Source organism: Apium graveolens, unplaced genomic scaffold, assembly GCF_009905375.1.
Source record: "Apium graveolens cultivar Ventura unplaced genomic scaffold, ASM990537v1 ctg8821, whole genome shotgun sequence".
NCBI lineage: Eukaryota > Viridiplantae > Streptophyta > Magnoliopsida > Apiales > Apiaceae > Apium > Apium graveolens.
In genome coordinates, this window is record NW_027421496.1 from 699 (window position 1) to 14,125 (window position 13,427).

Consider the following 13,427-nt stretch of genomic DNA (forward strand, 5'->3'; position numbering starts at 1 on the left):
AACCTTCTTCAGAAAGATGTTTCATTCGAGTTCAATGATGAATGCAAGTTAGCATTTGAGGACCTGATTGGAATTTTCCCTTCGAGATAATGTGTGATGCTTCATATTATGTTGTTGGCTGTACTTGGGCAACAGAAAGACAAAAAGATGCATGCTATCTATTATACTTCGAGGACCTTAAATGATGCACAACTCAATTATGCAACCACTGAGAAGGAGCTCCTAGCTATTTTTTTGCTTTGGAGAAATTTCGGTCATATTTGCTTGGTACAAAGATGATTGTGTACACTGATCATGCGGCCTTAAAGTACTTGTTGGCCAAGAAGGAGGCAAAACCAAGACTCATTCGTTGGATCTTTCTGCTACAAGAGTTTGACATTGAAATTAAGGACAAGAAAGGATCTGAGAATGTTGTAGCTTATCATCTAAGTCGCTTGGTGAGGGAGTAAGAAGATGTGCCTATAAATGAGACATTTTCGGACGAACAACTTCTCCAGATTGAGGTAAGTGCTCTAAAACACTTTATTACATGGTATGCAGACATTGTGAATTACTTGCACACTTTTTTAAACATGATTCAAAATTTTATGTGTGGGATGATCCATATCTTTGGAAGTATTATCCCGATCTAGTAATAAGAAGATGTTTTCCTGATAATGAATTTGAATCTGTGTTAAGGTTTTGTCATAATTATGCATGCGGAGGGAACATAAAACATAAAAATATGGGAAATTAAAAAATTCAACATAAAACATATTTATTAAAAACAATAAATCAAACCAAATCACATTCTTAATTTTTATTCAAGATTAAAGCAAGAAGCAAACCACTGATCTTTGGCTTTAACAATACCCTTACTTATTCTATATTATATTCGACACAAAAAGGGTCTAAGTTAGTCACATCAATTTTCATCTATAATATTTTCTAACAGGAGTTAAATACGAATGTGGTTGATTATTTGCATGTTTTTGACGTAGTGCCCCTCCCCCTTTCGCCCACGTACGTGTTTTTACTGTATACACACAATTATACAAATCTTGGTTTTACTATAGCAAATCCATAAACACCTTCAACTTGCCGGAATAAAGTCGGTGTATTTCTTCATGAAAAGTCAAAACCTTATTCCTCACCTATATTAAAAAATCAACAGATGGTGTACATACGTGATCCCAAATATATAATGCTATATATGCTATTAAAAGGTTAGAGAGTATAACATTATCAATTACTAGTGTGACAAAGAAAAAGAGGATAAATATAATAAAAGTATATATTTATTTAATCTTGTAATAGGATGATTAATAATATATTTTTTTAGTGAAATTTTTAAGCCAGCCAGACTTAGACTGATAGGGTTAAGGTAGAAACATGCTAAAATATATGTGTTATTTACTTATTATTTAATTTATGCATTACATATGGATTAATACTATTTTTGAGACGGTACATAATTAATATTAATCAAAAGGTGTCTTGGTGGTCTTAATTATTAAGTAACATATAAGAATATGTACTAGTTAGCTATCACCCATCTTCACTCATATAGGTGTTCCAAAGTTATTTTAGGCTAAATAGAAATAAATACTGGCAAAATTGCAATACTAATGATCAAAGAATAAAATTGGTGAAACTTCATGCAAGAAATAATATGCGGGAAACACTAAAGTTAATATTTACAAAGCTTCTTAGGAGCCTAAAGCAAATCAAGAAAGTATTATGATACTCCATCAGGCGTAACCATGTTCACATCGGGGTTCCCTTCTCGGCCTCTGACATGGTCTGGTCTTGCTGCATCTTGCTGCCGTTAATAATTTCTACGAGCATTTGGGAGAAAGGTTCCAACCACAGTCTGAGAAGAAAATGAGTGTTAACATTAAGGTTAAAATTGTTTAGAAGGAAGCACTATATGATATCAACCCATTGATTTCATGAAACTTTGATTTTATAATTTTTCAACAAGCGTAGGTGAAGGCCTCTGGAACTAGCGGGCCAGCCACGGCACCTCCTATGACATGGCCGTCGGGACATGCTAGCGATACACTGACACCACCTGTTCTACATCTCCCCATTCCAGTTTCAGCCACAGTAAATGAGCCAGTCAAAGACAAGATTTGAAACTGACCCTGCAGTATATAGTTTGAAATTGTGCATTAAAGAGAAGAGAGAGAAAAAGAGAGTACTAATTCCATTATTAAGTAGATTTTTATTGCAACAAGGATACTCAGAGAAGCTATACAGCCATAGTTGTCTCCCCACTCAGGAATTACAAGTAACACAATCACCCTGATCCGAGCAGGGCATGTCCTCCATTCTTGTATGTAAATCAGCAAAAGTGGGGTCTATATGTAACTATACGGCTATAAATCACAAGACAAAACACCTTTTTCGTAATTTCTTAATTAAATCAATTTGCATTCAGACGAGATAGCTAACAGACATATGCACATACATTAACCTATAGTATGAATGCAACCAATAAATTAGAGTTGAAGTAGTAGTAAGGAAGATAGGAGTCAAACCTCATAGGTGACTGAACCACCAGAAGAAAGGGGATGAGAAATCAGGGCACTAGAGACATGATCTTTCTAATAACATCCTAAAAGAAACGGTACAAGATATATTTAACACAATTTAATAAAAAATTATACAAGAAAGTTTAAAAAGAGAATTAGTATGTATACCTCCCCAGAGTCTACATGTATCACATGAGCCTAAAGTCTGCAGCAGCTGTGTCTGCATAAAACACACCCTGACAAAAGAAAAATTACAATGCATTTAGTTCCGATAATAATAACTAGGGAACAAACAAATTCTCATTCCTATAAACAAAATCTATTATTTTTTAAACCCCCAACAGCATAAATACAGATAAATACCTAAACCCCAAAAATATAGTAGAAAAACACGAAAAGAAAGAAGAAGCAATTCTATAATTATTTTTTGAAATTCAGTGAAGGAAAAGTACTCACTCATGGAAGCAGGCATCTGCAAGTTTTCAGAACCCTGGGGCCGTACACGATCACGGCCTCGCCCACCTGGCCCCGGACAGAATTTTCAGCTGAGGGAGACAAGTTGAATGCTGGCTGTAGTTCGGAAATAGCCCGTGGTACCGGCGGTGAAACAACAGCAACTCTCATGGGCATTGATGAAACAGCACTCATCGCTGGGGGTGAAGATACAGCACCCATCACTGACAGGGAAGAACCAGCACTCCCAGGAGACAGCACCAAATTTCTTGTTGCTTGAGACTTTAGGGGCCTTCCCCTCTTTCTTTTTACCTCCCCGCTGGGGGTGTTCAGGTCTAGGGTACACTTTCCCTTCTCAGATGCCATATTTTCTCTGTAATTTAGAGGGTCTTTGTGTGTGTTTGTGACTATATTGAAACTGTTGAAGACTTAGTGTTGTATTGGAGACTTGCCTATATTAATGATACCATATCTAGAATCTACCCACCTATATAACAAAACTTTATTTTTATTTTCTTTATATGTTTTACATTTTATTTTATTTTTTAAATCTAAATTTCTCTATTATATTTTCTATAAAATGTTTTTCATTTTCATAGCTTATTTTCTTTATTCTTCTCCTTGGTTCAAAAAACAAATAAAAATTATTATGTCGTGTTCCAATTTAGCAATCAAATATCAATTAATATGGAAAGGATTCAATATTTAAAAAACTAAGTTTGTGCACTCATATTTAATTTTTCTAAATACATCTACATTTGGCATTTTGACTTTTGTAACATGCATTTCTATATCTGTAAGCGGTATTATTTTGTCGCTTCTGTTATACATTAATTTCATTGTTTACATAATATAGATCAAAATCCGATCCACATTCATTTTAGAGATATAAATTTACTTAGGTGCATTTATCTATTTTTTACTCATATAATATATTGCAAGATTGATATTTATTATAGAAATATAAGGTGGTTGATGTTATTGAAAATCAACTAATATTTTTTACTAAAATCTAATTTCTCTATTATATTTTTTATATAATATTTTTCATTTTCTTATAGATAATTTTCATAACTTATTTTTTCTATTCTTCTCCTTGGTTCATAATATAAAAAAAATAACATCTCGTATACCGATTTAGAAATTCAAATATCAATAGAGAGGATTCAATATTTAAAAATATTAACGATTTGCACTCATATGTAAATTTTCGAAATTCATTTACACTTGGCATTTTGACTTGTATATGTAATTTTTTGAAATACATCTACACTTGACATTTTGACTTGTATAGTATGCATTGCTATATCTCTAAGGGGTATATGTAATTTTTCGAAATACATCTACAATTGGCATTTTGACTAGTATAGTATGTTGCTATATGTGTAAACGGTATTGTTTTGTCGCTTGTGTTTATACATTAATTTCATTCTTAGATCAAAATCCGGTCTACGTTCATTTTAGATATATAAAATGAATAGAGTGTATGTAGTTAATAACAAAAATATTTTTAACTTATATAATATATTACAATATTGATATTCAGTTTAGAGATATAAGCTAGTTGGTGTGATTGAAAATCGCATAATTAAATAAATCAACTTAAAAATTCTACAACAAAAACGACATCAGACAACAACTGAAGAAAAACCCTTATCCTAAAATAACAGACAATGGTCTTTTTTTTCCTCCGATAACCATTATCTAATCACCTTTCATACAATGGTTTTGTGAACCGTTGTTTAAAAATGCTAAAATTTTGGGAGGTTAGACAATAGTTTTTAAAAACTCTTGTACTATAAGAATTCATATAACGGGTCACATAACCGTTGTAAAATATTACAAAATTATTTTCAAAACTATTATTTTAGTATAATTCACACAACAGGTCAAATAATAGTTGTTAAATATTAGACAACGGTTTTAGAATACTATTGTTTTAGTATAACTCATACGACAAAAAAAGTATTGTATTGGACCATTGCTTTTTTGTGTTGTCTATACACTGTTTAGACATCTGTTAAGTTATACTAATTCTAGTCATATGAAAAAATTATTAAAAAAATTTCAATTAAATTTGCATGACAAGAATATAAAAATCTAATAAAAGTACTACTTGCTATCAAGACATTCTAACCCCATTGGCAATATAATTTTTTTAAATATTTTGTTATGATCCAACTGTACGGATGTTAAGATATATTGATTCTAGTCATATGAAAAATTTATCAAAAAAAATCAAATTAAACTAGCATGAAAAGAATAACAAATCTAGTAAAAGTACGGCTTATTATCAAGAGATTCTAACCCGATTACAAGATAATCTATTTAAATAATTTTTTCGACGATCCAACTGTGTGGATGTTAACATATATTGATTCTAGTCATATAAAAAATTATCAAAAAAATTCAAATCACACCTGCTTGACAGGAATAGAATAATGTAGTAAAAGTACTACTTAGTATCACGATATTCTAACACGATTGACAAGATAATTTTTTTAAAATAATTTTTTAACGATCCACCTGAACTGATGTTAAGATATTGATTATAATCGTATAAAAAATTATGAATATATATCAAATCACACTTGCTTGACGGGAATAGAATAATCTACTAAAAGTACTACTTACTATCACAATATTTTAACCCAGTTGACAAGAATTTTTTTAAATAATTTTTTTGACGATCCAATCATACAGATGTTAAGATATATCAATTCTAGTCATATGAAAAAATTATCAAAAAATTTCAAATCACACTTACATGACTGGAATAGAAAAACCTAGTAAAAGTATTACTCACTATCACCAGTTTCTAACCGATTGAAAAGATAATTTCTATAAATAATTTTTTTGACGGTCCAACTATATGAATGTAAAGATATATTTATTCTAATGATATGAAAAAAATATCAAAAAATTTCAAATTACACTTACATGACTGAAAGTAGAAAAATATAATAAAAGTACTACTCCGTAACACGAGATTCATACTTGGTTATATGAATTATTTAAAATAAATTTTTGGATGATTCAACTATATGACTTTTAACATATATCAATTCTCATCAAGTCACATTATAAAAGTAGTTATGTTTTATTAATAATAATAAATGTTTAAATAAAAATTACTATCAAATAATACATATAAATGAAAAAAAAATCTCACATTCATCTTTTAACCCCCTTTTTTCCCTTCTCTAATTTTCTTTTCTTCGTAATCCACATTCATTTCCCCGTTTTAGTATTTGGGTTGCCACCCCTTTCTTCATCTCATTTATCCCTACTCCATCTCTCTCTCTCTAATAATACTATTTACTTTCTCTCTCTCTAATAAATTCAAACATACCTAAATATTAAAAATAACTTCATCAAACAGAAAAAGTGAAGATGTGTGTCTCTCTATATTTAGGTGTTTGTAGATACATACCACAGAAGCAACTTGAGCTTGAGAATATAGACCAAAATCAGCCAAATCTTGCTCGAAGATCAAATCAGTTAAGAATTCTTCTAGTTTAGTGTTAGAAATGATATTAGGACCCAGGTGTATAGTCGTGTAGAGAGAGAGTTACAGTTTTGCTCGCTGAATCGTTAATTGAGTTCTCAGGTCGATCTTCGAAGTCATGTTTTCTGAAAATATGAATATCACACATTTTATCCATATTTGGGCCCATATTTAGGAGAAATACATGACTTTGAATATCACACATCTTGACATATGTACGGTTGAATCATCCATAAATATTTCTAAAAAACCGAAGATCATTCATAAATTTTTTTTAAAAAAAATGAAACATTAATATGGGATTAAACACTAGTAAAAAACGTTGATGAAACTACTGGTTGACTACTAAAATAGCAAATCAAATACAATAATTTTTTTCAAATATTTTTATCATATCACTTAAATATATATATATATATATATTGATATCCGAATGGTTGAAATATTCATAAATATTTTAAAAAAAAATCAAAAGAACAATATGAGACTAAACGTTAGAAAGAAGAACAGGTCAAACTACAAGTTGACTATTAAATTATAAAACCGTATATGTTTATTTTTTTCTAATAATTTTATCATATCAACAAAATATAAGGATCTTAACATCTTTGGGATTAATTTTGCAAAGATGCGAAGAAACAAATGTGGTGTTGAACTGGGAAAAGTGCCACTTCATGGTGACCCAAGATATTGTTCTTGGACATGTGATTTCTTCAAGAGGCATTGAGGTGGATAAAGCAAAGATTGAGTTGATTCGGTATTTACATGCTCCGAAAAGTGTAAAGGAGATTAGGTCATTTATTGGACATGTTGGTTTCTACAGAAGATTCATTCAAGACTTTTCTAAAATTGCAAGACCTCTAACTAACCTTCTTCAGAAAGATGTTTCGTTCGAGTTCAATGATGAATGCAAGTTAGCATTTGAGGACCTGATTGGAATTTTCCCTTCGAGATAATGTGTGATGCTTCAGATTATGTTGTGGGAGCTGTACTTGGGCAAGGAAAGACAAAAAGATGCATGCTATCTATTATGATTCGAGGACCTTAAATGATGCACAACTCAATTATGCAACCACTGAGAAGGAGCTCCTAGCTGTTGTTTTTGCTTTGGAGAAATTTTGGTCATATTTGCTTGGTATAAAGGTGATTGTGTACACTGATCATGCGGCCTTAAAGTACTTATTGGAGAAGAAGGAGGCAAAATCAAGACTCATTCATTGGATCTTGCTGCTACAAGAGTTTGACATTGAAATTAAGGACAAGAAAGGATCCGAGAATGTTGTAGCTTATTATCAGAGTCGCTTGGTGAGGGAGGAAGAAGATGTGCCTATAACTGAGACGGTTTCGGATGAACAACTTCTCCGGATTGAGGTAAGTGCTCTAAAACACTTTATTACATGGTATGCAGACATTGTGAATTACTTGCACACTTTTTTAAACATGATTCAAAATTTTATGTGTGGGATGATCCATATCTTTGGAAGTATTGTCCCGATCTAGTAATAAGAAGATGTTTTCCTGATAATGAATTTGAATCTGTGTTAAGGTTTTGTCATAATTATGCATGCGGAGGGAACTTGGAGCGAAAGAACTACACATAAGGTCTTATAGTGAGGTTTTTATTGGCCTACAATCTTTAATTATGCTATGGAATTTTGTAGCATTGTGATAGATGCCAGCGATTAGGGAACATAAATGCTAAGAATCAAATGCCCATGTATCCTATTTTAAATGTTGAGTTATTTGATGTTTGGGGTATTAATTTCATGGGACCGTTCTTGAATTCAAATGGTTTTCTATACATTTTGTTGTGTTGATTATGTGTCGAAGTGGGTGAAAGCTAAAGCCACCAGAACTAATGATGCTAAAGTTTTTTCAGAGTTCTTGATGACACATATTTTTGCTAGATTTGGAATGCTGAGAGTTGTTCTTAGAGATGGAGGATCACATTTTTGCAACTGGACCATTGATGCATTGTTTCGCAAGTATAACATCACACATAAGGTTTCTACACCTTATCATCCACAAATCAATTGACAAGCAGATGTTTCTAATAGGGAAATTAACAAATCTTGGAAAAAACTGTGGGATCACTACTGGAAAAAGTAGAATAGACATCGGCTAAAAACCGATGTCTATGAACAAAAAAATCCGATGTCTTCGTGGGTGATGTTAAAAACCCCCCATTTAACATCAGTTTTAAACTGATGTTAAAGAACACATATAACATCAGTTTTTAAATATGTTAAATTTCTAATGCATATCTAATTTGGGTTATATTATCATGATATGATATTTTTATCAATTTAAACATATGTGAGATAAGCAAAATATTTCCATTTAGCTATTAAACTGATGTTACTAATACCAGTAACAACAGTTTTCAAGATAAACCGATATAAAAATAACTTTTAACATCAATTCTTTATTTCAAACCGATATCTATTGGTAACAAACCGCTGTCTATAAAGCTCAATAACATCGGTTTTCTGTTTTAAGATTTTTTTGTTGTAGTATTTAATATCGGTTTTATTCGATATTACTGATGTCAATGTTCCACTAAAACTGATGTATTAAGTTTTGATAGACATCAGTTTTTTATTTTATAACAGTTGTTAAAGTGTTAAATTAACATCATTTTCCATTGTAATGATGTCTGATTACCTGTTTCATTAATGTACATTTTCTAAATATAGATGCCAAAAATTTGCCAAACCAATAAACTGTCAAAATCAACTACTGCTTTACATCAGTTGTCTATATATCTAAAAACCAATATCCAAACATCAAGTACAATATTTTCATCTAATCCTAACATCAAATACTACACATATTCATCCATTTATTCTAATTATGCACTAGCTACAACATCCAACACATGCAAACCTTCCGGTTCCAAGCCTCAAAACTGTTTCAACGAGTGCTTTTACTTCTGAACCTGAAAAATTAAGGTCCCCTAATTCTGCACATGCATGCCCTTCACTGGACCAACCTGCAAGTTATAACTGCAACTAATAAAATGAGTCCAATAGAAAGAGATCAGAGCAAGTATGCAGGTAAAATTTGATTTATTTATATTGTCACAAAAACCCAACTACAACTTGGTATCAGTATCATAGACGTCTTAATATTTTCCTTAATTTGCAACTTGACTGCAAAATTTGGTTCTTAGCCCTAGTATCATTAGAATATCATATAAGCACCAAGTCCAAAAAGACTGCAGATGTGTGTGTATCCAAATTTTAATGAAGAAAGCTTATTGAAAAGATTTGTAACTTCAATGTATTGTTCCATGTTACACTAACTACAACTCGATACGACTTGCATGCCAAAAACACAGGGGAGATGCTCTTTGATATCGTCTACATGTTATTTAACTTGGCAGTGACAACATACCTCATAGGAAACATGACAAACCTTGTCGTTGACTGGACCAGCTGCACCAGAGACTTTGTATGTCCTCCTTCCACATTCTTTTACTGGTTTTTAGCAGTCTCCTGATCTGTCCAAGTAAAACAAATGAGATTATTCATTTCAATCAATGAATTTGAGATGTATTAGGAAAAAATAGTTAAAAAACAGAATAGGTATTGGTAAAGTTCTGAAAAAAATAATATTATATGTAAACATACATTTACACACTTATAAAGAGATTTCTCTGCATGTATTTCTCCAACTATAAATTTCAGGTATACACTTGTCATCAGAATTACTGATCGACTATAGGAATCATATCAGAAGTGATTACAACACCTGAACACATGGGAGAAAACATAGAGATGGCAGCCATTTGACATTTTTCCCTCGGTGTCTGCTGGATAGTTACAGGTCATGGATATCATGTATTTCTTTTCGAAGGGCTGCAATGCTGTGTATCAATAGCATTTCGAAGGGCTGCAATGCTGCAATGCTGTGTATCAATGCCGTATATTCTAAGAATAACAGATAAAAAACATGCATATAGTCAATAACATTTGGATCAAAATATATATAGCATTTGGATCAGAAATATACTGGCATTTATAGCCCAAAGACCATAGAGAAGCATCTAAGAAATATCCATAGCACATAACAAATTGACCAACCTCCAGGAAGTTGTTTACTTTTACATGTTGCACTTTTTTGAGCATTCAGATTTCGGACACATTATAAAGATTTTGTAATGAAGTGGAGGAGGAGGGCAAAGAAGTGAGCTGAACATACAAGATCAATGAGTGCAGCAGCTTTCTCATAAGGAGAACCATATGCAATGGCATCGGACCTCCGATTAAATGCATGGGGTACATAATACTTAATATATTGTTTGGAAACCTAAATTTCGCGCAGAAGTAAACTCCAAGATCTGCAACACTTTGCTTCCCTCAATATAATTGATTTAATAAAGGTATTACTGTATATATAGACAAAAGTTTGTCCTAGGACAAACTACTCACTGTTTGACCTGAACTGATCTTTTTTCTTCAGGATGTATTACTCTTGTCTTTTAAACTTATTCTAAAGATATCAACCTTAAAATCTCATATAAAAAAATGTACCACATGGAGCATTGTAAGTTTTAGAGTTTAACAGTATCTTATTCAGCAGTTTTAATGTTTCTAGATTGAATAAATTCGAGGTTCATCTAAAGTTTAGAACTGCGAGTTAAGAAATTGATCAGAAGCAACACACTAGTTTCATAACTTGCAATGTTAGTGAAGTAGTTGAAACATACATCCACATTGCATTAGGGTTATATAGTTGATACAATCCGTTTTTCAAATGAAATACAAAATAAATCACTTGAAGAGATGATAAATTTCCTACCTGAGTACTTCACATCACAATGCAGATATTTTTTCTATACCTTGACTGATAAATTTAGTTAAATACCTCACATAGTTGCTATCAAATTCACACAGCTTAGGTTTAGCACACAACTAAAGTCTAGATCAAAGCCTACAAAAACTTAGTAAAACATCGACTTCCGTGTCTAAATTTAAGGAATTTAAAGCTATTCTCGTAAATAAACCACCTTCCTATTCACAGAACAGCTACATTGGTTGCCTGGTGTGGGGATTAACAGTAAAACCACCAAAAACACCATCTGATCTCATCGTGATTACAACAACTAATAACCCGTAAATAATCTAGCAAAACCCAAAGTCCGGCATAACGCCAATATCACAAGCACATAAAATACACATATAAGAATTGTTCAATTAAAAAGGAAAAAAAGAAAGAAAGAAACCTTTTAGAATTGTAGTATTGATTCTCGATGTTAACATCTTGCTCTTCTTGTTCTTCGTCAGAGTACTCAAAACCCATAATCCTCCATATTAGCATCTACAAAACAATAAAATGATATAGCTTTCTAACAAGGAGAACCATATGCAATGGTAGATAATATATGTATGAATGACGTAGTGAAGAAGACGTCATTCAGTAGGTGTCAAAGAAAGCACAGGGTAAGAACAGGGCTTAACATTGAACATGGCTTAACATTCAACTAACTTAAACTACCAACTCTACTACCTTCAGAACTTCTCAGAAATTATATACCTATACAAGATTCAACAGATATACAGATCAAATTCAGCATAAAATTTATTTTTTATCCATTCAGAGGAGAAACAAAGAAAAAAGAATAAGATTAACTAATAAATCTAGGATTTGGCGGTTTGTAGTTTATATGCTTCAAATTGTATTTGAACACAAACATAGACATTACGTGCATTGCTATTCTAATTTAGTACATGATATGAAGCATGATTTAAGCATTGGAGTTGGAGCACTCTGCATGCTGCTCCAACTCGGAGCTCAACATGCGATGAAGGAGCTCATCGACTCTGTGACTGCGTGTTTTGTGCCAGCATAACGCCGTCTTGGCTCCCTTGCTTCACTTTCGAGTTTAAATTAAAATTAAACTCGATGAGTGCACTGTGGATGTATAACTTTGTCTCCTTTTTTCTCCCCCTTGTATCTAATTTAATTTTTATCACTATAATGCAAGAAGTAGAAGGCATACTTCTAAATTCTGATATCATTACACGATTCATAGCATCACATCTTTATAGTTGTATAAATATTTGATGTATGTCTTTTGAATCACGAGCTATATTTCGACAAACCAGCAATCCGGATAGAAATTTACCCAATCTACAATTAAAGAGCGTACAACTAAGCTTAATTAGAACCAATTAAAAACTAAAAAATTAGGGTTTCAATTTGAAACCCCCAATTCTAAAATTAGTGTTCAAAACTTACCAAATTCAAGTTTTAACTTCAACTTAGCTAATATCGAAAACGATACAAGAATCGCAACAGCAAATACAGATCTAGAGGCTCTTTCCTCTATATTACTTTCTTATTCGCCATCAACGTCACGAAAACCTTGCAAATCAACAATATCGAAATCAAATACACGCACGCACAAACATATAAACATATAATATAACATCAAGGGGGAGAGAGAGATTGTAATTACAAAGAGTAGAGATGGACAATATCGTTTGGCGATGTCTAATGGGATACGTCGGCAAGAAATCCAAATGAACATTGTAATGAAATTCCGGCGGAGAGAAATTACGATGCAGATTAGGGGAGTGAAACTCGGTAAAGATTGACGAAATTATTGAGGGTGTTCTTCAGGGAGAGGAGAGAGTGAAGAGAGAGAGCGTAATCGCGACTCGAGAGGAAAAGAGGTGATGTGGGTGTTCTTCAGAGAGAAGATAGAATGAAGAGAGATGTTTTGAGTTTTTGTTTTTATTTTTGGTTTATGTTTTTAATATTTTTTGTTTTATTTTTAATTGAAAAGAGGGGGAAATGTGTGTGAAAAAGAGGGGGGGAGAATTTGACTAAGGAAAAAACAGAGGGGGGAAACATGGAGGAATGAAATATTTGCTAAAGGGGGGAAACGGGAAGGCGCGCTGATTAATTTTTTAAAAACAGACATTATAAACATCAGTTTAGCT

At 32.2% G+C, this 13,427-nt stretch overlaps 1 protein-coding gene across 1 annotated transcript; it reads right to left on the bottom strand.

Annotated features, from left to right (window-relative positions):
• Nucleotides 1-1,955: 1,955 nt before the first annotated feature.
• LOC141705359 (uncharacterized) lies at nt 1,956-3,335 on the bottom strand. The gene is made up of 2 exons (XM_074508360.1): nt 3,006-3,335; nt 1,956-2,126 (listed from the first exon to the last, which is right to left on the bottom strand). The coding sequence occupies exons 1-2, from the start codon at nt 3,333-3,335 to the stop codon at nt 1,956-1,958; spliced, it is 501 nt and encodes a 166-aa protein (XP_074364461.1).
• Between the last annotated feature and the right edge of the window lie 10,092 nt (nt 3,336-13,427).

Excerpts from the sequence above, each read along its gene's own strand:
- LOC141705359 (XM_074508360.1), bottom strand. The coding sequence starts at position 3,335 with ATGGCATCTGAGAAGGGAAAGTGTACCCTAGACCTGAACACCCCCAGC. Across the intron at positions 2,127-3,005 it reads TGATCGTGTACGGCCCCAGG|GGTCAGTTTCAAATCTTGTC; the intron begins GTTCTGAAAACT and ends TATATACTGCAG.